The 24568-nt window shown below is 52.9% G+C and overlaps 1 protein-coding gene across 1 annotated transcript in view; it reads left to right on the top strand.

The window, feature by feature from the left end:
- Positions 1-531: 531 nt before the first annotated feature.
- SLC6A2 (solute carrier family 6 member 2) overlaps positions 532-24568 on the top strand; it is a 45933-nt gene continuing 21896 nt past the window's right edge. The window contains exons 1-3 of the mRNA XM_077751326.1: positions 532-805; positions 13588-13719; positions 15612-15849. Coding sequence (XP_077607452.1) covers positions 532-805; positions 13588-13719; positions 15612-15849 — 644 coding nt within the window. The remainder of the gene's footprint in view (positions 806-13587; positions 13720-15611; positions 15850-24568) is intronic.

Genomic DNA, 24568 nt, shown 5'->3' with positions numbered 1-24568 from the left:
GTGCGCCCCGCGCGCGCCCCGGCCGAGGTGTGCCGGAGACCCCGGCTGCGTGCGCAGAGCCGGAGTGGTGGCGAGTTTGAAGTGCCGACGGGTAAGTGGCTCCTGGGGCTGCCGGAGGTGGCACAGATCCGACCTGGGGGACAGGGGGCAGCCAACGGCACCGGCAGGGTCGCCGCCCCGGACACCTCCGCCTCCGCGTGTCCCAGCCCAGCCATTTGGGGGCGAGAGGGAGCGGGCGAATGAGGGAAGCGCTGTGGGGTCCGTCCGGGACCAGACCCGCAGGGCCGGCAGGGTTGGTCTCCAACTCTAAGTTCCGTCTCAGTTCCGCGCCACTACCACTGTTTCCAAATTTTACCACCAGACGCGCGCGGCTTGTGGGGAACCCTACGTCCGCTCCGTGCGCGCTGGCCGCTCTGTCCCCGCGCTCCCGGGAGTAGGGCGGGATGGCTTACTGACCACATCTTTTCCTTTTATCAGGCAGAGCCTCGCGTGCTCCCAGTACCGCTGACGGCCCCCTCGCCAACCGCACCCATGCTTCTGGCGCGGATGAAGCCGCAGGTGCAGCCGGAGAACAGCGGGGCAGACGCGGGGCCCGAGCAGCCGGTGCAAGGGCGCAAAGCCGCGGAGCTGCTGGTGGTGAAAGAGCGCAACGGCGTCCAGTGTCTCCTGGCGTCCCGCGATGGCGACGAGCAGCCCCGCGAGACCTGGGGCAAAAAGATCGACTTCCTGCTGTCCGTGATCGGCTTCGCGGTGGACCTGGCCAACGTGTGGCGCTTCCCCTACCTCTGCTACAAGAATGGTGGCGGTGAGCCTCCTGATGGGCTGGGGCTTGGACTTGGGGGGCTACCTGGCCGCAGCGGTGGCCAGGACCAGGGCTGAGAGGGAGGATGGGATGCGCGGGAGAAGAGGAAGCCCGCGAGCCAGTCTGGAGCGCAGAAGGGTCTGGACAGGGCTCACGGGAAAAGGGTTGGAGTCCCTGGTGGAAGAGGGAAGTGGAGGCTTGCCCCTGGACAGTGATAGGCGCGTGGGTGGAAAGACAAAACCCGGAGACCCTCAGTTGGGTGATCTTTTGATGGTTCTCAGGAAGAGAGGTGGGGATTTGGAGAGCTCGGGAAGGGGTGCGGGAAGTGCACAGGACGTGACAGCCAGGCACATGGTGACCCTAACTCCAGCGCTCTGAGTCCTGGGGCAGGGCAGGGACCTCTGGGCCAAAGGGGGAGAGAGGATGTGGGTTCCCTGAAGGCACTTGGGAGGCCCTGCACTCTTGGGGACAGAGACTTGGGAACAGAGACACTCAAAGAGAAGCTAGTGTCAGAGAACTCCACTCTCAGGTTGGTGCTTGTTTTGCTGGAGGGGCCAGAGTGCACAGCCTAGGTAGGACCTGGGTCACTGGGGACCATGAACTGGCTTGATGCTTGAGGCTGGAGGCCTGGGGGATTGGGAGAAAGCCTTCCCCGCCCCCGCCCCCGCCCCCCCAATCCGGGTCCTTGGCCACAGTACAGGGTGGAGTGGGAGAGGGGCCTGGAGAAAACTCCACTGGAAATAGCCAGGCTCTCTCCCCTTACCCGAGCGGAGTGACACACCTACTTGCCTGGGATGCAAGTCTAGAGGCCCAACAACAGCCCAAGCAAAGGGCTGAGCCCTGGAAGAGTGGCCTAGGGGGCAGGACACAAGGTCCCAAAGACCCTAGCTCCTTCTTGAGGGCCTTTGCTCCTGGGTGCCCAAACCACCCAGTCCTGCGCTCATTTGCTAGAGTGAGTTCAGGGACGCCTTGCAGTGAGCCTGGAAAAATGACGGGAAGGAAGAATCTGGCAAACGGAGGCCCAGCTCCAGAAACTTCTCTCTACTTACTGGGCCATCCCGCCTGGCAGTGGCTCAGGATGCCAGGGTGTCAGAAGGCGGCAGGGCAAGTGTTTCTAGAACCAGGTAAAGGGAAAGCTCGTGATCTGCCCCATAGGGTCTGGGACCCAGCTATTTGCTCCAGCGTTTGCTCTGGACACTTGCTTTGGTTGAGAAATGGGAAGCGTGACTCAGAGGTGATACACTTCCCATGTTTGCCTCTCAAGAGTCTGGTCAGGTTTAAGAATCCTGGCCCTTTGGACCCCGGAAGGGAGAAAATGGAGAACCCATGTAGTTTTAGCAGGCGGGGTGGTGGTGAACAGAAGACAGACTGAGACACCCTAAGGTGCACCATCCAGCGTGACCTCAGTGACCATCCGAGACTGCGTGTCCCCTAGATGGCAGAAGGCTGTATCACTAATCAGCAATATTTATCGGTTCCTCCCTGGTGTGAGGCACAGCGCTAGGCTCTGGGGAGGGGTGGTCACCTAGATACAGCCATCACCACAGCTGCCTATCAGGAGCTTCTGTCACCTGAAGTGTCATGCCGCCCCACGCCATTTCCACCGTGATAAGTGTCGGGTGAAACTGAAGGGACCCCAGATGACCAAGTGCACACATCAGCTAGATGGGTATTCTGGGGCTCTCGCTGACACTGTGTGCTCACTTGGCCATTGCCACCAACTATGAGTGCCTGCTGTCCGCAAGGCAACGCACCAGGTGCTCAGGGCTCAAACGCAGCCCATGTGTTACAGGCTCCAGTCTGTAGGCAAATTTGGCCAGAAGCGCCCCCTACTTGGTCTGCTAGCCCTGTATATCATGCACCCGAGTCGTTCCGTCATTTATCTGTGTATCTGTCACCCACACAGACTGGGGCACACTGAGAGCATAAGCTGTAACTTTTTCTTCCATTTCTAATGCCCAAAGTAAGGTCTAGATCCTGGAATGCGATAGAAGCTACCCAACAAATGAATGAAAATGGTCCAAGCTCTCAAAGACCTACTGCCTATGCAGAAAGAGTAACTAACCGAGAGAGACAGCGTACGCTGGTGGGGGTGGGGCCACCTGTCCTTGACTGTGGAGTCCCAGGTTCCAACTCCCGGCAGTGTGATTTGGGGCAGCCTCTCAAGCCTCCACATCCTCATCTGTCAAATGGAAAGAACGGCTCTCAGCTCAGAGGGGTGGGGACGTGATGATGTGATAATGACAGTGGAGAGCCAGGCAGAGAGCATGGCCTCAGTAAAGGTAGCTGCTGCTTTTCTGTAACAACATTTTGATGATGTGTGACGTGGGTGGGAGAGGTGACAAGTGCCCTAAAGGCCGGAGGAGGGGCTGCTTGGGAAAGATTTGCAGGTGGACCGTGTTTGGAGCACAGCCCCAAGGAAGGGATGGGAGGTGCACAGACAAGCCTGGAGAAGGTAGAAGGCATTCTTGTTCCAGAACGCACGTGCGATCATTGCAGAGACTAGGGGTGCGGGCTGGCAGGAGGGCAAGCCACCAGAGATACGGGCAGAGAGACAAGTTGGGGCCGGGCCCCGGAGACCTTGAATGCCAGGCTAAAGGGTGGGGAAGCTGTACCGGTGAATTTCCATTTCCACGGCTGGGATGGCCATGGATGACAGGGGAGTGGCGCAGCCTCCCATTTCCATCTCAGACTCGAAGGCAGCTCCTTTTCTCCCCACCCCTCTGGGGGAGCTCAGCTGGCCTTTTCTCAGCTTGATCTCTGCTGAGACCTCCTGGCTGCTTCTTGGGGATCAATTCCTAAATGTAATTCTAAAGTGAGCCCCTGAGATGGGCAAGCGTGTTGGCAAGTGGGTGTCCTGTAATTGTGGAAGGAGTCAAAAGACCCAAGTGTGACTCTCAGCTGTTTCTGTGGGCATGGCCCAGCCCCTCTCTACGTCCGGGTTCCCCACTACAGCTGGAGCTGAGCACAGGTGACCCCGAGAGCTGTCCCTCTCCAATGACCTGGCTTGGCTCTGCCCCTAGGCCAGGATTCACCCACCCTGTTATTTACTAGCCCTGGTGCCAGTTTTACCAAAGTAACGTCCATGTCTGGCTGTTCACGCTGGGCCTGTACTGGAGGGTGTTTTGAAAGGATAAAGGTGCCAGTAGCTTAGGCCCCTGGCTAATACTTTCTGAATAAATTCCTGGGAAAGGTGAGCCTGTCTGAACATCTTCCCGTAGGCCAGCTGCTGGGACGCACAGTGGGGGAGGCTGCCGATGAGGAAAGCCAGTCTTGGAAATTCCAGGGCTTTGTTCGGAACCTTCTCAAACAGAGAGTGCCAGGCAGTGGGGCTATTTTCAGGGTGCTAGATTCTCCCCCTACACTGGTGGCCTTGGGCCTGGTCCGTGCTGGTGTCCGGGGAGGAGTAAGCAGATCGACTGGGTCTCTCTGCCAGGGAAGGGGTCTTGGCAATGGCTGCTTGCGTTTGAGACGAGTCCTGTGCTGTCAGACATAAGGTCTCTAGGTTTAGACAGACCCACATTTGCATCTAAGCCTGACACTCCCTGGAAAGGTAGACTTGGAGTCCTCCTCTCTGGGCCTCCGTTTTCTTGTCCAGAGAAGGGGAAAGGGTATACCTTCCAGCAGGGCATGCAAAGCCCTCGAAACTGTGTCTGCCCCATTGTGGGGGTTCAAGAAATGGACCTGCTCCTATTATTGTTATCATTTAGTGATTGTTAACTGCAGGCTAGACCCAGTGGCGTCCTGATTTTGGAGCAAGCAGAATTGATTCTAGGAAGGAGTCGAGGAAGGGGAATAAGCTGGAGATGAGGCACGTCTGGGTCATGGAGAATCACGAATCAAGACCCAGGCTTTGCTCCATGTTTCGGCAGTCCAGCCTCGCCCCACTGCGCTTTCCCCACCTGGGAAATGGGGAGTAACATTTCCGTGCCGGGTCCCCTGAGATGTGGTTCTGGCCCCAAATAAGGTTCTCCTCCTTTCCCAAGTAAGCTGACCATCTCAGATATCCACAGCCCATGGGGGAAACCCTCTGGGCCAAAATATCTGGGCTTCTGGAGGCTGGCTGTGAAGCAGTGGCTGGTGTGGAGCTCAGAGGTTTGCAAACTCCGTGCTCTTACGTCCCGCCTGGCTGTAGGAGGCCGTCTACCCCCCGAGCTGGCCACGCCTGACATTGATGGTTCAGCTCAGGTGCACATGAGCTGGCTGGCTGGCGTGCCCTCCGCTGATGAGTTTGCGGGAATGAGGTGCTCATCAGGGGCCAGAGCTGAGACTTTAATCTGAGGTCATCAGCGCGATGGGGCTCATTGCTTCTAGCCGGCCAAAAACGATCTAGAGAAGCTGTTCCCAGCAAGATGGGATTTCATGGGGATAAATGTTACACCCTGTCCCGAGGTCCCAGACCCAACTGCCTAAGTAGGCATTAGGTCACAATGCAAGTGGAGGAAGGCCCTGGGAGTTTCATTAGCTGCATCTCCATGTGAGTCACTGCTGGGAACCATTTCTTTCACCAGAAAACATTTCCGACATGCCCATCTAATGCCAGGAACGTGGAGATGAGCAAAAGGCAATCCCCATCTTTAGGGAGCTCATAGTCTATTGTAAACACCCTAAAGGCAAACGTCATTTTGGGTTCTGTTATTAGAAGTATTATATCGCAGATGAGGGAGATGAGTATCTACTGTTCTTCATGACTTGGATTGCCCTCTATAATATAGCTCTGAGCATCCCAGCCACCCTCTTATTTGTTCATCTTAAAGAGACCAGAATGGGGACAGGACACCTGAACCTTCAAGGAGCTATATGGAGAGCCCAAGATCATTAATAAATGTCAGGTCAGACCCTGCAAAGTTGACAGCAGAGAGAGAATTGCCCCACAAGGAGGGGAGCCCCAACGCTAGTTTCCCTGCTTTTAGCCCCCTCTGTCCTCCTGAAGGGGGCAGGGATGTTAATCCATCAGGAAGCAGGCGTGTTTCCTTGCTGGGGATGTTCCCCGGTCTCAGAGCTAAGGCCCAGACGTCAGTGGGAAGCCCCTAAAATGACCGTGCAGCTCATTTTACGTGGAACCTCCTCCCGGAGCAATAAGAATTCGTGCAGAGGTGTGCGTCCACGCCCCTGGCCGATCTCGGTAAAAGTCAGGAGGAGTCAAGAGCTGGGAGACTCCACTCGGGCTGGGGTTAAAGGGATCCTGGGGCTAGTCAGCAGGGGCAGAAGACCTGGGGGGAGGAAACATGCGTCGTCACCACACGGTTCCAATACCCTGGGCAGAGTCTGTGTTGACAAACAGGAACGATCTGGGCTTGGTTTATTATAAGCACTGGAGCGTTTCCCTAAAGAAATGGCCGTGTGAAGCCAGCTGTTTAACTGGCAAAGACTCGGGGGTGGGGGTGGCTGGTGGCGCCATGCCGGACACCCAGTGTGCACAGCATTGCTTTGGACAAGACCGGTCTGTTTTGTTCCCCGTGGTGCTAAGGACAAAAAGAAGGTGGAAAGTGAAGGCTGCGGGGGAGGGATTCGGGGAAGGTGGAAAAGCAGCGCCGGGAGGGAGAGGTCGGCTGCCAGGTTCGGCAGAGCCTCAGCTGGCCATTTGCACCTCGGCAATGGGGATGGCCTCGGGGGGAGTAGCCGGCCTCACTGGGGACAGGGACATGAAGGGCCCTGGGGGCTGCCTTAATGCCCTCCTGTGCTGAGAGCCTCCAGCATGCATTCAACATTGCATTCTGCGTGGGACCCGCACAGGCGCTTATCAGCCTGCGATTTCCAGTCTACAAAGGTGCATTGCACGCGCTCTGCGGTGTGATGGTAGGATGTGATTCCCATTTACACAGCACCTGCTAGGCACCCGGTACTTACTTCTCCTCCATCATCTCCAGCTCTCACAGCGAACCCGGGGTGTAGATGCTGTCATCCGTACTTCCCCACCCTGGCCAATTCTCTAGCTCTCCAGACCCCAGTGGGTATCCTACAATTCAGTCCTGACACTGTCCACCTGGAGCTGGCAGATCCCACAGGTTAAGCGCTCAGTCCCACCAGACTGCCCCCACGTCAGATGCCACCCATGGGCCTCAAGCTGTCCCCTGTGCTTCTGGTCACCTGGCTGTAGCTCAGGGTTTCCACGATCCTCTCTTCAGGTCAGTAATTTGCTACAGCAGCTCCTAGAACTCAGGGAAGCACACACTTACATTTCCAGTTTGTTACGAAGGGTGTGGTAAAGGCTACTGGTGAGGAGGGGTATGGGGCAAGTTCTGGAAGAGTCTTGAGTGCAGAAGCCTCTGCTATTATGGAATGTGGGGTGTGCCCCATCCTGGCATGTGCCTATGTTCACCAACCTGGAAGTTTTCCAAGCTCCATAGTTCAGAGATTTTTATGGAAGTATCATCATATGGGCGTAATCGATATTAGCCTAATCTCCAGCCCTTCTTTCTTTCCTCAGGTTGGAGCCTGGGGCTGAAACTTCCAAGCTTCTAATCAGGGTTTGGCTTTCCTGGTGACCAGCCCCCACTCAGGAGCTCAGCAAGCATTGCCTCATTAGAACAAAAGATACTCCCATCATCCAGAATACTCCAAGGGATTTAGGAGATCTGTGTGAGACATTCCTATCATCCCCACTCAGAAAATTACAAGGGTTTGGGGCACCTGGGTAGCTCAGTCGGTTGGACATCTGACTGTTGATTTGGGCTCAGGTCATAGTCACACACTTCGTGAGACTGAGCCCAGTGTGGGGCTCTGTGCTGACAGCGTGGAGCCTGCTTGGGATTTTTCTCTCTGTCCCTCTCCTGCTCGTGTATTTGTGTTCTCTCTCTCTCTCTCTCTCTATCTTTCTCTCTTTCTCTCTCTCTCTCTCTCAGACTAAATGAATAAACACTAAAAATAGAAAAGGAAAATTACAAGGGGGTTTTAAGAGTTCTGTCTCAGAAATCCAGAGCAGAGACCAAACAGAGTCAAACCTTGGATTGCGAGTAACTTGTATTTTGAGTGTTCTGCAAGACGAGCAAACGTTTCTAAAAAATGTTAACTTGATAAATGAGTGATGTCTTGCAATACGAGTAGTACGGGACACTGAATGTCACATGATCACAATTGAGCCAATGGTTCTCTCTCTCTCTCTCTGTCTCTCTGCGGGTTTGCAGGTAATGGTCTCCTATGCTCAGATGCTCGGTCTCAGGCCGCGTGTTTGGCAGAAATCCGTGATTTTACAGAGCACTGGAAGGTGCCCACAACGGACACTAGTGTAGTTTTGTCACTTCATATGGACAGTCCTTTGCTTTTCCATACCAGAGTCAGCTTAGGAATGCTTGGCTTCCTTCTAGGTCATTGGATAAGCTTCTTGTTAAAGTTGCACGAAAAGAAAAAGATTCCATTGAGCCAGCAGATAGCAGTGATTCTGTCAGTGATAGTGAAAGTCATCCTGCACAGTAACCCTCCTCTGGTCTCCCTCACACCAGCCACGAAGTGTTTCAAAGGCAAGCACAGGTTAATTGTTTTTTAATATTTTGTATTTTCTTTATTATTTTGTGTTATATTACAATATCGCAATCATTTTTCAATGAATATTTTTTTGGGTTGTGGAACGAATCATCTGAGTTTCCATGATTTATTATGGGGAAATTCGCTTTCACACACAAGTGCTTTGGATTTGGAAGCATGTTTCTGGAGCAAACTATGTTCCCAGACCAAGGTCTTACTGTATCTGTGTTCCATGCTGTGTCACTTCCATGCTGTGTCACTTCCATGCTGTGCCACAGGGGGCTGCCCGGGTCCTGTGCCATAGAGAGCCCTGCTCTGCCCTCCTTCCCTTCTCACCGAGGCCACGGCCAAGGCAGCCTGCCCACCCAGAGCACTGCCCCGCCCCCACTGTAGGTACCATTCCCTGTAATTCCTTGTGCAGATACCCCAACCGCCTTCTGGGTCTACGTGGGCCTCTCACCTCATCCCTTCTGTAATGTGGACTTTGATGCAAGTGCACGGGCCCCAAGGGATCCCAGAGACCCGTGGTCTGCAGGGGTGTGGACAGAGCTTGGTCATGTAGGTGCCAAGAGTCCACATATATGTGCAGAAGGCCTGGCGTGTCGCTGGACATAGCTGAAGTGGGGAAGAAGTGAGGCGCAGGGCAGACGGGGCTCCCCTTTCCCAGCATGTTGCGGCGCAGAGCTCTCAGAGGGGCGGGCTCCCAAACTGAACCTTATGATGGAACCATTATGAAGGTCCAGTTGTTTAGGCAAGAAGAGAGAGCAGGTTTGGTTTAAAAGGTGCGGCCCAGTTGGTCACGTGGAAGACCACGGCCATGTGCGGCGTGGATCTCATGGCCACTCTGCCCCTGCCCCACCCGTGTGCCTGCGGGGATCGCAGATCGAACCTTCTCCTGCACCCTTTTGTCTGCTATGCCTTCGGGCTGTTCCGGGAGGGGCCGCAAATCCAGCCACTCTCGGCACTGACCAAGGTTTTCTTGGAACTCCGGTGAAAGCCGCAGCCACTGACCATCCGCAGCTGAGCCACGGGCACCGAGGGGCCAGTTCGCTTCTTGACAGTTTGAGGAATCTGGGTCTCCGCAGACGGGGAAGTGGGTTCCGTGAGGGACCCACCTCTCCTTCCTGCAGCCCCTCCCTGGTCACACACTCCCCACCTCACCCCAAATCCCCAGCGGGCCTGGGCCCTACTGCCCCTTGCTGAGGCTCCTGCAGACAGTCCCGCCCCTTTCCTGAGCTCCTCTCTTTTGCCTTCCTCACCTGCCCCAGGGCGTCCCACTCGGAACTTAGTGCCCCTGGGCTTCGCTTCCTGAGGGCTAGGCATTTGTACAGAAGATTCCAGAACCTCTCTCTGACCATAGGGTTCCCCTTTAGTGGGGAGGTGGCAGGCAGTGTGCCCTGGGTTAGAGGTGATAGGAAGATGCTTTCCATACTAAATTCATCCGAAGGCCATTGGGCAGAGTCTCTTTTGCAGCCGATGGTTCTTTCCTCGTGTGTTTGTGTGTGTCGCTGTGCAGAAAGATCACGAGTGTGCACGGGTGTGCGTCTGTGTGCGTGTGTTTGTGGTGAAGACTGCCAGGAGCCGAGAGCCTCAGGAGATATGCCCTGTGGGTGCTTCTCAAGGTCTGCACACTAGGACCTGCATACCCAGAGCATTCCAGAGTCCAGACAGGATTGTGGGCTGTGGCCCCTGAGGTTCTCAGACCCTGTGCCAGGCTGGTTGCAGCTGGTAATGCCACATGTGAAGATGTAGCAGGCCCGTGGGAATGTAGTGGTTATGGGCCTTGCAGGGCAGTAGCTTCTAGAAAGTTTGCAATCCCAGGAGCTGTTACAGGGCTGTTTTTAAGAGAGGCCTCCTCGGTTGGCCTCAGTCATCCCTGAAACCCCTTTCTGGCTCTCCAGCTCTGCCCCAACTTCTTCCAGATCTTTCTGCAAGGGGGCTTGGAGCAGCCAGCTGGTTGATGTTTTCTTTCAGAATAAGGCAGGGGTTGGGGCGCCCTCGTGGCTTAGTTGGTTAAGCGTCCGACTTTCGCTCAGGTCATGATCTCGCGGTTTGTGGGTTTGAGCCCCGCGTCGGTCTCTGTGCTGACTGCCAGCTCAGAGCCTGGAGCCTATTTCAGAGTCTGTATCTCCCTCTCTCTCTGACCCTCCCCTGCTCATGCTGTCTCTCTCTCTCTCTCTCTCTCCTAGAAATAAATAAAAATATTAAAAAAAAAAAAAGAATAAGGCAGGGGCCACTGGGCGGCTTTCTGGTTTTTATTCACACTCAGCTGCTCAGTCATTCTGGAGTGTGCTTGGGCCGTTTCCTCCTGAAGCGGTGGCTGCCCCACATCACACGCACTCACAGAGAAGAGCCTCGGGCTTGTGTAGACTGGTCATCCTCCGCCTAACCTCCTCTGCGGCACCCCCAGCCAAGCACAAGAGGAAACGAGTGTCAGACTGGGCAACTCACCTACCTGTTGGCAGTGCTACCTGGAGGCCTGGAGTGGAGGAAACTGGCCCGAGGGAGACGCCTGGTTTGTTGGCCGACGTTGCTCTTTCCCTTCGTTGTAGAAAAGAACGTCAGCTTGTCAGTAGCAAACCTCAGTGCCAACATCTGAGCCGTGAGTCCGGCTTTTTCCTTCCCCGCTGCCCCTTGGGTCACCGACCTCAGTCTTCAGAACTGTTCAACAGTCAGATGCGTCGATTTCCCTACTTTCTGGCTCCCGTCTCCTGAGGGCAATAGCAGGTGGCTGCAGGCAGATGGGGCTCAAAGGGATGTCCAGATTTCTAGTCTGAACGGGCAACTTAGCCTTTCTTAGCCTCCATTTCCTCATCTGCTGGTGGGAATTCGTGGTACTTATCTCTCTGGGGTGATTTTATTTTTTTATTTTTTATTTTTTTAATATTTTTTATTTATTTCTAGGAGAGAGAGAGAGACAGCGTGAGCAGGGGAGGGTCAGAGAGAGAGGGAGTCACAGACTGAAACAGGCTCTAGGCTCTGAGCTGGCAGTCAGCACAGAGCCCGACGCGGGGCTCGAACCCACGAACCGCGAGATCATGACCTAAGCGAAAGTCAGACGCTTAACCGACTAAGCCACCCAGGCGCCCCTCTCAGGGGTGATTTTAAATGAATAATTATATAAAAGCTCGGTGTGTGGCTTGGCATCTAACAGATGTTCACCAATGTCGCCCTCACCACCACCAACTACCTCTGTCAGCATTACCAGCATCAGCACTGTCACCACCACCATTACTGCCAGTGCCGTGGACAGACGTGGGGTCAGGGGTCAGGTCAGCCCTCTCGGTGTGGGAGAGGGACAAGGTGGAGTTTGAAAGTGAGAAATGCGGAGGGGAAGAAAAAGGTTGGTGCACGGGCATTCACAGAAGTCCAGCATGGAGTAGGTGATGGAGTATTTGACCAGAGTGTATGACCAACTGACTAGATGGCTAGGCTGGCCCCAGATACCCAGTTTCAGGGCATCCTCCCCTCTAAGACCCTGTTCAGACTCATGTCCTTTCACTAAAGCTGGAATATTCTGGAGTCTACACAATATGTGGGGAATAGCTCTGGAGCTCCAGAGGCAGGCAGACTTAGGCCCAAACCCCAGACCATCGCTTACTGGCTGGGTGACCTTGGTCAAGTCGCTGGATTTCTCTGAGCCTCAGTTTCCTCCTCTCAAAAATGGGTATAGAAATTGCTACCTCAGATTTTTCTGGGTAAGGTAGATGGGATCACAGATGTCCAGTATCCAGTGCCTACATATCCATGGGAGGTACTCATTCCCTGGTAGTTTCTTTCCTGCACACACAGTGCTGGTCCATCTCTTGCTATGGAAGGGGCTGGATCTCTGAGCACTGGGGCCAGTACTTCGTGCTTTGTTCTTAAGAGCCCTGGGCTTACGGAGGAGAAGCCCTGGAAAGAAAGTGGGGACTTAGTCTGAGTAGCTGAGTGAGTTTGATCCCAGGGTGCTATGGGACTTTGGCATACTTCTCCACTAGCTTGGAGCCTCAGTTTTCACATTTGGAAAATGGGGATGGCAGTCATCTCTGCCTCTTAGGGTTACTGTGAAGATCGACTGGGACTTTGCACTGAAAGTGCCTGGAACACAGCACAGGATGTTATATTTCTCATGCTACTGTCGTTAATATTTCCCAGTTTCTGCACTTCCCTGGTGTGGGTGGGCCAGAGAGTATTTGGTTTCCAAGGTTACAGCATCTCAGCCAAAGGCCAGAGGCGGGGACGAGTGTGGATCTGGCCTTGCCACCTCCAGCTGCGTCAGGAAAAGGAGCTGGCATTTTGCTGCGGTCACGCTTGCAGCCTGGGCTGACATGGCACAGATCCATCCCAGTGAGTCACCTCGCGGCGTCAGAGCCTGGTGAGCTCACCCCAGGCTGCCGGGCACGCGGAGCAGCATCTTTGAAACTCACACATGTCTCAGCCCAGCAGGAATTCTCTGGGGACGAGTTGCTGCCCGTGGCCAGCGGCCCTCACTGGTTTCTGCAATGTTTCTGCAACAGGGGGTGGGTAGCTTCCCTGGTCGGACACTCGCTCCAGGGATTATTTGCCTGATGCATTGCCTGTAGCAGTGGGAGCCTGATGCGTTCGAAGACCTGAATGTGAATCCTGCTTCTGTCCCTTACCAGTAGCAAAACCAGGACTGATTCAACTCCCTTCTCTGCCCTCAGTTTCCCCCGGAGTTGGAGGACTGTCTGACCCTGTCTGATGATGTCTCTGAGTAGTTGTGAAACTAAGAATCCAGTAAGGTTGTGTTCGGGAAAGCCCCATGTGGCCTTAAAATGAGATAAATATAAGCAAAGTTAGAAACTCAATCATGTGTGACTTTGGGCACTGTCTCTCCCTCTCTGATGTCAATTTTCTGACGATAAAAGGAGGGTTTGGGGCGATTGGCATTCCCAGAGTGGTGGTCCATGAAGGAAAAGGCTCTGCATTTAAATGAATTTAGTAAAGACTGTCCCTATAAGCGTCTTGTATAAGACATTTCACGGTGTGTGCTTGTGGACCCAAGGCCAGGAGAATCCTGCCAGAAGCAAGCTTGTTCAGCTTTGATTAACCCAGATTTTGCTGATTTGACCCCACACAACCTCATTATCATAGTGATGCTTTTCCTGGTCCCACAGCGGTTACTATTACTGTTATGATTATTTGTATTGAGTGCGTCAGCCTCTTTCCCTGCCATGATCCACCCCTTGGGAAGTGGCCAGAGAGCAGAAAAATAAGGACACTTGGGCTCTGGAAGACATTGATCCAGGCAGGTGCAGGAGGCAGGCGCAAGGCTGGCGGGGTTCCAGGGGGTCACGCTCTGCCTCTGTGTCCTCCAGGTGCCTTTCTGATCCCGTACACCCTGTTTCTTATCATCGCTGGGATGCCCCTGTTCTATATGGAGTTGGCTCTGGGCCAGTACAACCGAGAAGGGGCAGCCACGGTGTGGAAGATCTGCCCATTCTTCAAAGGTAAAGAATGAGTCCAGGGGAGTCAAGCATTGCCCAGAAGATTTCCTTGGTGCCCCTGGAGAAACTGCTCCGAAGGTGGGATCTGAGGCATAGAACAGCTCTCTCGTGGGATTCACGGGTATTGGCAAGGTCAAGAGCATCCACCATGGCGAATTACATGGAGTGCATTTGGTGCATCCATGACAGCCTAGCCTAGAAAGTCTGGCAGCCTGGGTACCAGTCCAGCCTCTGCTGCTGACTGATCAGAGGGTGTCTGTTCCCGTGTGGGAAATATTTACAGAAGTGCCAGAGGTACTCAACACATGTGCTCCTGCCCCCCCCTCTTGCTCCCATGGCAGACATGATAAGCTGATCATGGACCTTTCTGGGCTCAGCTAAAAACCTGTCTCACAACCCTTAATACAACAGCCACAACTAACTGATCACATTTGGGACTTGGGGCACATCTGGGGCAAATATGCATAGCAACTGCCATTTCTTGGCCCCCATACGTCTGTGGGAAGGGGGTGGAGCCAGAATGAGTGTCTCTCAGGGCCCAGGTGGCACTGAGGGCCAGTATGATTCCTCTGAGCCTCTTCTCAGCTGGTATCTGCCTCCTGACTACCTTCTATGTACTCAGTCCTGTAATAGACACAGGCTGGTAAGAGGCTTAAATGACAAGTGTATTGGGTTTCTTCAGTTTAATTTCGAGAAATCCCACTCAAAGTGGCTTTAATGTAAAAAGAGTTATTGGTTTAGGATACAGTTAAGCCCAAGAGTTTCTGCTAGCTTCAGGTACAGCTTGATCCAGGTCCTTGAATAATACTATCCAGAATCTCTCTCCACCTCTCTCTGTCTGAAGTCAGTGTTAGCATCGATCTCCGGCATATTCTTCTCAGGTGCTAGCAAAACTGGCCATCAGCAACAGCAAGAGTAAATCCTACCAAGTTGAACAGCGACAAAGTAAATCAAACACACCTTCCTTCCCCAGTAAAGATCCCAGAGAAGACTCCCATTGGTTTTACTTGAGTCGTATGCCCACCTATCAACCAATCCCTGTGGCTATGGGGAAGCAGAACTCTGATTGGCCAGGCCTGAGTCGTGTGCCTACAGCCAGATCAAGGAAGTGAAGGATTAGCCTCAGCTAAACCTCACAGGCCAAGAACATATAAGGCTACTCCCTTAGTCGATGCTACACAGGCAAAACAAAACAAATAAACAAACAAATGTCTACTTACTGTAGGCAAAAGCCGTAGAACGAGCTAGCCCAAGAGGAGCTTCCGGCGTATTCAGGAAGATGAGACTGGCACACGCATGGAGCAGATGGTTGAAAGTGGGGCCAGGAGAACACACAGGGCTAAGGTGCTAATCAGGGACTGGTTGTTTGGGGTCCCCAGAAGCAGATCCTGAGACAAAGGTTTGTGTAGGGAGTTATTCAGGGAGGGGATTTTAGGAAAGACCATGAGGGACAGAGGGGAGGGTGTCAGCCAGTAAAAGGTATGTCTCAAGCCCGTTCCACCGAGGAGCAGGGACCCATCCCACTGGGAGAAAGCATTAGCCTGCCTCACTGTTACTCTGGCCAAGGGGTACGGGGCCGGGGGTGCTCATACTCCGGGGTCTCCACACCCTCCAGCAAGTATACTCTGGCTGCTGCCCGGGGACATTCGGGCCCTGGCACGTCTGCCCTGCCTGATGAGTGGGCCGAAGGGCTCCAGTGACAAGAGAGAGCACCCAGGCAAAGGGCTGGTGGGTTCCCAGGGCACAGAGGTGAGGCTCTGACCATCTGCTTCTGAGAAGGAGGGGCAGAGGGGCCGGGTGGTGCCGTGGTGGTCGGGGCTGGCTCCTCGGGAGAGGTGGCTGTGGGGCTGGGCCTGGGGAAGCCCGTGCCTGACCCCTGTCTGCCCCCGCCGCAGGAGTCGGCTATGCTGTAATCCTCATCGCCATCTACGTCGGCTTCTACTACAACGTCATCATTGCCTGGTCGCTCTACTACCTCTTCTCCTCCTTCACCTTCAAGCTGCCCTGGACTGACTGCGGCCACGCCTGGAACAGCCCCAACTGCACCGACCCCAAGCTCCTCAACAGCTCCGTGCTGGGCAACCACACCAAGTACTCCAAGTACAAGTTCACTCCAGCGGCAGAGTTTTATGAGTAAGTCACCGCCGCCTCGTCCTATTCACACGGGCACACGGAGACCTGTGCGGGGCAGGACCTGGGCCACCCACTAAGGGAAACCTCGAGAGAGGAGGGGGTACCCCTGTCAGCCTTTGTAGGGGTACTGAGCAGCCACTGCAGGCCTGACCCTGGGCTGGCAGCTGAGGATACCGCCCTGGTCAGGGCAGTGGAGGGCCTCACGGGAGAGTGGGGGTCGGGGGGGGGCGGGAAATGCCCTAGTAAACAGGTAAGGAAGCAAGAACGTTGTTTTAGAGAGTCGATGTGCCCTTCAGGAAATAAAACACATTTTAGGGAAGGTCAGTGCTCTTAAAGAACAAAAACCAGGTATATGGGGGGAGGGAAGGAAGATTAGCTCGGGTGGTCAGGGAGGGCTTCTCTGAGGAGGTGACATGAACGCTGATGAAGCCAGCCAAGGGAACATCCAGGTGCTCAGCCGGCAGCTGATGGAGCTGGAGCTTGACCCCAGATGGGACCGGTCCTGAAGCTGCCGCCTGGCCCACCTGTGCTGCTGTCTCTCTGCGGCTCCCAGAGGGGTGAGTAGCTGGAGCTTGTCGGTGAAATTCAGAAAGTGAGAAGCAGGCCAGCTATGTGCAGCTCGGGGGAAGTGTTTGGACCATGTGTGCCTGAGAGCCACTGACTGGGAGTAGAAGACAGAATATCTTTTTAAAAAGACACACTGTATGTTGAAATCACTGTAGACAGAAAAATTATAAAAGGCATAGAGCTCTTATATACCCTAACCCAGTTTCTGCTGTCCACACCTTAAATAACCCTAGGGCAATGAACGAAATCTGAAAATTAATTCTCATTTACCNATTTGTCCGTTTTCCCACTAATCCTTTTCTGGTCCAGGATCCAGCCCAGAGTGCCATGGGGCATTTAGCTGTCCCTTCTCCTTAGAATCTGTGAGAGTTCTTTGGTCTTTTCTTGAGCGTCATGACCTTGACACCTTTGAAGGGTACTGGTCAGTTATTCTGTGAATTAACCTTCAGTGTGGGTTGGTTTGCTGTTTTCTCCCAATTAGACTGAGGTCAGGCTTTAAAAAAATTTTTTTAACGTGTATTTATTTTTGAGACAGAGAGAGACAGAGCACGAGCTGGGGAGGGGCAGAGAGAGGAGACACAGAATCTGAAACAGACTCCAGGCTCTGAGCTGTCAGCCCAGAGCCTGATGCGGGGCTCGAACCCATGAACCATGAGATCGTGACCTGAGCCAAAGTCGGACGCTTAACCGACTGAGCCACCCAGGCGCCCCAAGGTTAGGCATTTTTGACAAGAATACCATAGAGATGATGCTGTGTCCTTCTCAATGCATCCTGTCAGGAGGGACATGGTGCTTCTTATTACTGAGGATGGTAACCTCCATCACTTGGCTAAATTGGTACCTGCCAGCTTCCTTCTGTGTGGAGAGAGCATTATTCCCTTTGTAACTAACAAGTGTCTTCTGGGAACCTCTCAAAGTGTGTAAATATCTTGTTTCTCATCATCCTCTTACGTCAAATCCTCAGCATCCTTCAATGATTCTCGCCAGCAAAGATTATTCTCATAGTGTTTGTCTAATTGTGATTTTCTATTCCCATCATTCCCTCTAGATTAGTTGATTGGAATCCTTCTGTAAGGAAGAGCTGTCACTTTCCCCTTATTTATTCCTTCATTCGATCATTCAGGGATGCATTTTTTTATTGAGATATAATTGACATATAACATTATACTAGTTTCAGGTGTACGATTTGATACATGTATATATTATAAAATGATTACTACAATAAGTTTAGTTAACGTTCATCACCACACATAGTTACAATTTTTTTCCTTGTGATGAGAACTTTTAAGATCTATTCTTGGCAACTTTCAAATATACAATAGTATTGTTAACTGGGTACCATGTGGTATATTACATCCCCGTGAGGGCTTTATTTTATAGCTTCTGGAAGTTTGTACCTTTGAACCACCTTCACTTAGTTTTCCCATTCCTACCCTCTGCCCCTGGCAACTGCCAGTCCATTTTTCTTTATCTTTGTAAAACATTTTTTAGTTTCCAAGTATAAGTGGGATCATATGGTATTTGTCTTTCTCTGTCTGACTTATTTCACTTAGCATAATGCCCTCAAGGGCTGTCCCTCTTGTCACAAATTGCAGGATACCCTTTTTTCCACATGAATGAATCTTTTATATACATAAATTATATACATATATTTTATATATACTTATATAAATTTTATATAAAGCATAAAAATATTGTGTATTATGTATAGTTTGTATTGTGTGTGTGTATATATATACAATACATGTATATATCTATACAATACATATATACAGTATATCATAGTTTTATGTGTGTATATGTGTGTGTATATACATACATGTATATCACACTTTGTCTCTCTCTCTCTCCCTGTACACGCACATGCTCCATTGTTTTTATACATTCATCCATCCATCGATGTCTTGTTTCCATGTCTTGGCTATTATAAATAATGCTGTGAGCACAGGGGTGCAGTATCTCTTTGAGTTAGTATTTCCACTTCCTTCAGATAAATACCCAGCCGTGAAATTGCTGGATCATGTAGCAGTTCTATTCACACCTCTTTGAGGAGCCTCCATACCGTTTCCCACAGTGGCTGCACCAGTTTGCACTCCCACCAACGGCGCGCGCACGAGGGTTCCTTTACTCCACATCCTCACCAACTCTTGTTACCTCTTGTGTTTTTGATGGTGGTCATTCTAACAGGTATGAGGTTATGATATCGCATGGTGGTTTTGATTTGCATTTCCTCGGTCATTCATTTACATCCGTACGGGCTTGCGGAGAGTTGTTTTATTCTGTGGTTTTAATCCAGAACCATCAATACGTATTTTACGGTCCCCCTGAATCCTATCATCCTCAACTCCATCCTTCTATGTCTTGAGGTGGGTGATGGCCAACTTGTCTTCAGCCGCCTGGTGTAAAATGTTTGCTCACTGGGCTCTTCAGAATGCAGCCTGTATTGTCTTTATTCTCCCGGCGGGGACAAGCCCCGTTTTAGCAATCAAGACACANCAGGGAATCCCACTGGGACCTCACTCACAAGGTGCGTGGGGTCTAGAGTAGGGTGTGGCAGACTGTTATGTAAAAGACCAGATAGCAAATATTTGAGGACCATCTATGTCTCTTGCAGATTCTGCTCTGTTTCATTGTATCCTTTCAAAAGATAAAAACTGTTCTTAGCTCACAGTCCACAGCCTGGATTTGGCCTGGGGGCCACGGCTTGCTGACTCTTGGACTAGTGCAGTGCCACCCACCGTGATAGGAATGTTCTCTCTCTGCGGCTTAGGTGGGGGCCACATAGGGCCAATGCAGCCATTGAAACATGGCCAGCGTGACTAAAGAGTTGAATTTTAAAAATTTTATTTAATTTTCATCTGTTTGCCTTTAAATAGCCACATGTGGCCAGTGGCCACCACATTGGCTAGTTCTCATCCGGAGGATGAGAAAAGACGGTGTCATAAAAGACAAAATGCCAGGACCAGCTTCCTTCAGTCCTATGGATTCTCTGCACCACAGCCCTCGGGATGAATCCTGAGTATCTGGAGATTGGGGTTCTTTTAGGCCAGTTTCTGTCCCTGCCATCTCAGGGCAGTAGGGCCAAGGAGATACGGTCAGAAGTGGCCTGTGAAGAGACGGCTGCCCCCCGGGGCTTGGGGGAGTTAGGTGCTCGGGGCCCAGGAGCTACCCTCAGCGAGCCAGAGCAGGGAATTTGCAGGTCCATGACCTGCACGTCCACCTCCATCCATCCATGTTTCCTATGGACTCCAGCAGGCGTGTGCGAAATTACATAGGGTCCAAAGTTGTCACCAGATGCAGATCGGAGTACATCTGCAGCCCCCCAAGAATCGAAGCCTCACTGGTACTTGAAGCAAACATCCATCTACATATGGGTCACTCGTGTCCCCCTCCCTCCCACGCACGTGTGTCCGGGTTCCTGCTGACTTCTTTGTGTGTATTATTTCAATTTAAGCCTCACACCAACCCCATGAGGTTCCTGTAACTATTCCCCTCAGTGCACACATGAGGAGCCTGTGAATATTCGCTTCATCTGCAGGTGAGACGGTAGAGCTCCATGGCCAGTACCCTGCAGAGCCAAGGTCTGGGCCCAGGCAGCCGGGGCTCCCAGGACTCCCTGAGAGACCTGTTTCTGGTTTGCCCCAGGAGCCTCCCTGTCCCCAGCCCAGCCCCTGCCTTGCCAGGCGGTGAAACCCAGAGCCTGCAGTCCTGACCTCTGAATTGTATTGGATTCTAGCCATTATAAATGGCCATTATTACTCAGAAACATTGCCATCGTCACAACTAACAAGTAGTTGGCTTAGATTATGTCCCAGTCACTATGCACGTGGCCTTTTCACCCTGACCACCATGGTCAGCCTAGAATTATTCTTGTGTTATGAATGAGGAAACAGGTGCAAGCAGGAAACGACTTGTCCAGGGTCATGTAGTTTAGGAAGTGACATTTGAAGTGGGCTTGAAGCCAGGCAGTCTGGGTGGAAAAGCCAGGCTCCCAGCCCAGCGATTCAGAACGACCCAGAAACATATGAATGGATGCCAGGACCCTGCACCCAGAGGCGCCGGTTTCATCAGTCTGAGAGCAACCAGAACACGGGGAGTTTTATTAACAGCTCCTCTGGTGATTCTACTGTTCAGCTGAGGGTGACAGCTACTGTCTTGACCACTGTGCTTTCCTGTCTCAGAGAATCCCAACAGTGTCCTGTCGTGAGAGAGTGGGAAGGGGTTCCTTCACTCTTGTTCTTTTTTTAAAAATATTTTTATGTTTTATTTATTTTTGAGAGAGAGACACAGAGTGTGAGTGGGGGAGGGGCAGAGAGAGAGGGAGACACAGAATCTGAAGCAGCCTCCAGGCTCTGAGCTGTCAGCACAGAGCCAGACGCGGGGCTCGAACTTGTGAACCGCGAGATCATGACCTGGGCCAAAGTCAGATGCTCAATCGACTGAGCCACCCACGCGCCCCTCCTTCACTCTTCTCCTGAGCAGCGGGGCCTCAGACAATCCCAGAACCTTTGGGGAGCTTGCAGATGGAGGTTTTAGGCCTCCTTACATTATGAGTGTGCTTTGGACCCCGAGGTGGCCAAGGAGCCTGGACAGAGGGTGCTGCTGATACGTGTAATCGGTTCCGAGCTCTCCCTTTCATCATCTTGTGCTGGAAGAAAAAAACGTGATTTTTCTTCCTGCTCTTGGCAGCCCTTGTCCTTGTAAATTAAAATGGAAAACAGTAGTGTTGGTCTTCTCTAGTTCAGTCACTATTTGGTTCCTCTTCTGACATCCCTGTGGGACGTCTCTGTCCCAGCAGAGGCGCCCAGCAGCAGAGAGAGAGGCCAGTTGGGTTTTGCGACCCAGGTTACCTCAGTTACAGCCCTCAACTTCCTCCAGGCTCAGCTGTGAGCAGAATGTGGTGAACAAAGGTGACAGTCTTACGTGTGGGACCCGCGGACCTGGGGCTCGTGGTGGGGAGCTGCATCCAGGGCTTGTTTCAGCAGCTCCCACCCCCCACGAGCTTCCCAGCACTGTGAGCCGGGCACCACGAATCTCTTTACATCCCAGACCCGTTTTGTGTGCAGAGATGGTGGAGCTGGAGTTGGAGTTCTCATAAGAAGGTGGCGGGTTAGGTTTTAGGGAAGTGGTGGAGCCAGGATCCGAAGCCAGGTTGTCTGGATCAGGGCTCTCACCCCACACCCACGCTTCGCCTGTCTTCCTCCTCCAACCTGACAGTCTGCAGGGGTGTGTGCTGGGGGACCGGGCGCGGGGGTCTCTGCAGGTAGATAGCAGCTCCTCTCATGCACCTCTTTCTCACCCTGGGCTTGCTTTTGTGTGCTTTGCAGCCCTTAAGTCATGCACTGCAACTGGATTTGTTTTAATGGCACACGGCCCTTGTATCTAAATGTTTCTGCCTTCAAAGAGTCACCCCATCTCAGTCTGGGGAGCTGGCAAGTAGGACCCCCAGTGCCAATGCTAAGGAGGTTAGGTCGTTTCTTCTCTTCCCCCAGAGCCTGCTGGCCAATGGTCTCGCCATCTTGTACTCATTTAGGCTGATGGATTGAAAAACTCATCCAAGGAAACAAAACCGCTATTCTCCCCAGGCCCTGGGCCCAAAGCCAGACAGCCCGCGGCTAAAAGCAACCCCGATGCTCTCTGGAGCTTTCAAAAGGGCACCCTTGGAGAACATGCTTCAGAGACAGAAAGCTCCGACCCCCTGCCTGTTCCTAGTGGGGCAGGGAAGCCTCCCTCTACCCCCGGATCAACCCTCTGGGCTCAAATGTCAAGTGAGAAACTGAGCCCGTTTGGCCCGCGGACTTTGGAAAGCCTGGACCGTCTATTTCGCGATGATTCATTTTCATTAAACTGCTGGAAAAGTACAAGAAACCCAAGTTACTTGTACCCAAACCCCTGAGGCTTGGGGCCTGCTGGGGAGAGGCTGGGGTCACATTTCTTTTCCTGGGAATCAGCTCGGGGGTCTGGCCTTCTCACTGGCGAGCTCTGCAGACACCCCTGCAAGCCCGGCCGTGGATCTCACATGCGTGTGGGGGCATTTCAGCCGTCTGGCCGGACACTCGCGTCATTTTAGCAACTTTCAGGGCAGGTACAGCTGGTCCAGTGGCTTTTTTCACGAGTTTAGTAGTCAGCTTGGCCAAATGGTTATTGACACCATTCAACATTTGGCCCATAAAACAGTGAGGAAGAAGAATTAAGAGTCAGGTGGGGTCAGTACCTGATTCTGGTTCTCTGTCTTTTTCGATATGCCCACCCTCTCTCTTTCCTCTCCGTTCCCTTTCCTTGAGCTGTTTCTCCTCTCCACACCCCTACCCTCCTCCTCTTCTCCTCCTCTCCCCCCCCCCCCCCCCCCCATCTCTCTCTCTCTCAGGACATAGGAGAGGAAACTAAGTCAGGCCATGATTTTGAGCTGAGACTAGCAAGGGGAGAAGTTGGCCAGGCAGACAAGTTGGGCCAGGACGTTTGTTCTAGGTGGAAAGGGACAGAAAGTTCCAAGAGCTCCAGATGCTTGAGCATTGCCAGTGGCTGGCTGGGCCCAGAAGCCCAAGGCAGGGTGTGGTGGGACATGGGATGCGCTGGGCAGGGGACAGTTATAAAAAGTCTCAGGTTCTGAAACGCTTATGTCTTTTTCCTTTAGACCAGGATCTCCTAACCTCTGCACTTCTAGCGTTACGGGCTGGGCAGTTCTGTGTTGGGGCAGGGCCACCCTGTGCGTTTGGGAGGTCTAGTAACATCCCTGGCCTCTGCCCACGAGATACGAGAGCAGATGTGAGAGCCCAGACGTTGCCGGACAGCCCCGGGGAGGCAGCGGCAGAACCGCCCCCAGTGGGAGCCCCTGTTTGAGGTGTTAAGGAGCCTTGGAGGCCTTAGGGACAAGGGAGTGACAGATTAGAAGGGCACATCAGACAATGGCCTTAAGAGGCCATGGTGTGGGGAGATGGGAGACATCTAGAGCCATGGGGGAGAGAATGTGGGTCTGGCCTGGGACAGGGAAGCAAAGGGTGGGGTGGCAGACCAGGTGTCAGGGTGAGGACGGGCCAGACACTGAACCTGGCTGCATGGGGGTGGCGGGGGGAGGGGTGGTCCTGGGTGATCCTTTGAAGCCATGACGTCTGGCCTGGGGCCCACGGAGATAGGGACCATCTGAGGGGGGGACATGTGGGCCTTTGTGGGCCACGCAGCTCTGCCCATTTATTCACACTTGCTCACTTGCAGATAGACGCGTGTGCCCCTCCACATCCCCTTCCGCCCATCCCTCACTCTGCCACACCTGTGCGCCTCCTCTCAGCTCACCTGTCCCCCCGTCACCCTGCGGAGAAGGCACCGGCCACCCCTCAGTGACTCCCTCGGACTAACCTAACTCCCCCGGTCATTTTGGGGGCACTCCTTAGCTCCTTTGCTGCTCCTGGAACCTGGGACTGGATCATGATCGTTACAATTAACGTTTGTTGAGCATTTGCTGAGTTCTAGGCCTTGTCTCACATTCTGTAGTTTAATCCGCGTAAGCGCCATTTTGCTGAACAGGAATAAGGCTCCGTATGGGGAATGTTTGCACCGGGCTTTGTCACCTGCAACCCCACGTGTGGTTTGTCCAAGGCTGTGTCCTGGGCCCCCGGCACTGCCCGGCTCACAGCAGATGTGCAGAATGAGTTTGCAGAATCGGCGGAAGGATTTGGGCCACCCCATTGCTAGCGGCTGGGCCAGAGGGGAGCCCAGGTCTGTCTGATCCCAGTTCTGTTCCAGGTTCTGTTTGCTTTCACGTTCTCGCAAATCACAGACATCGGTTTGGAATGGATGAGGAAATGAACGAATGAGTGAATGAGACGTGCATAGCGTCCGTGGTGGCCTCCACAGATTTAAACTCTGGCCCAAGGATAAGCTAACCAAGTTGCCCAACTCGGGGTTCAGGGTTCCCCACAAGGGTAGCAGCTCCCAGTGCCTCTGCTCCCAGCGAACACCGTCATCTGCCTCTGATTCTGTGGGCTCCTCTGACACCCAGGTGTACAAACTACAAACTATTCCAGGCCCACATTTTATAAGTCTCTCTGGAGCCTTTCTTCCCCTTAGGCACAGAAAGCCAATTTTACTTTGCCGAGAAAAGTAAAGACAGTTTCTGGAAGACTCAAGTTTGCTCTAAGGAAAACCTGTAATTCAA

Source organism: Crocuta crocuta, unplaced genomic scaffold (assembly GCF_008692635.1).
Source record: "Crocuta crocuta isolate KB4526 unplaced genomic scaffold, BGI_CrCroc_1.0 scaffold124, whole genome shotgun sequence".
Classification (NCBI taxonomy): domain Eukaryota; kingdom Metazoa; phylum Chordata; class Mammalia; order Carnivora; family Hyaenidae; genus Crocuta; species Crocuta crocuta.
The sequence above is the reverse complement of the archived record's forward strand: the minus strand, read 5'-3'. Positions and strand labels throughout refer to the sequence as shown.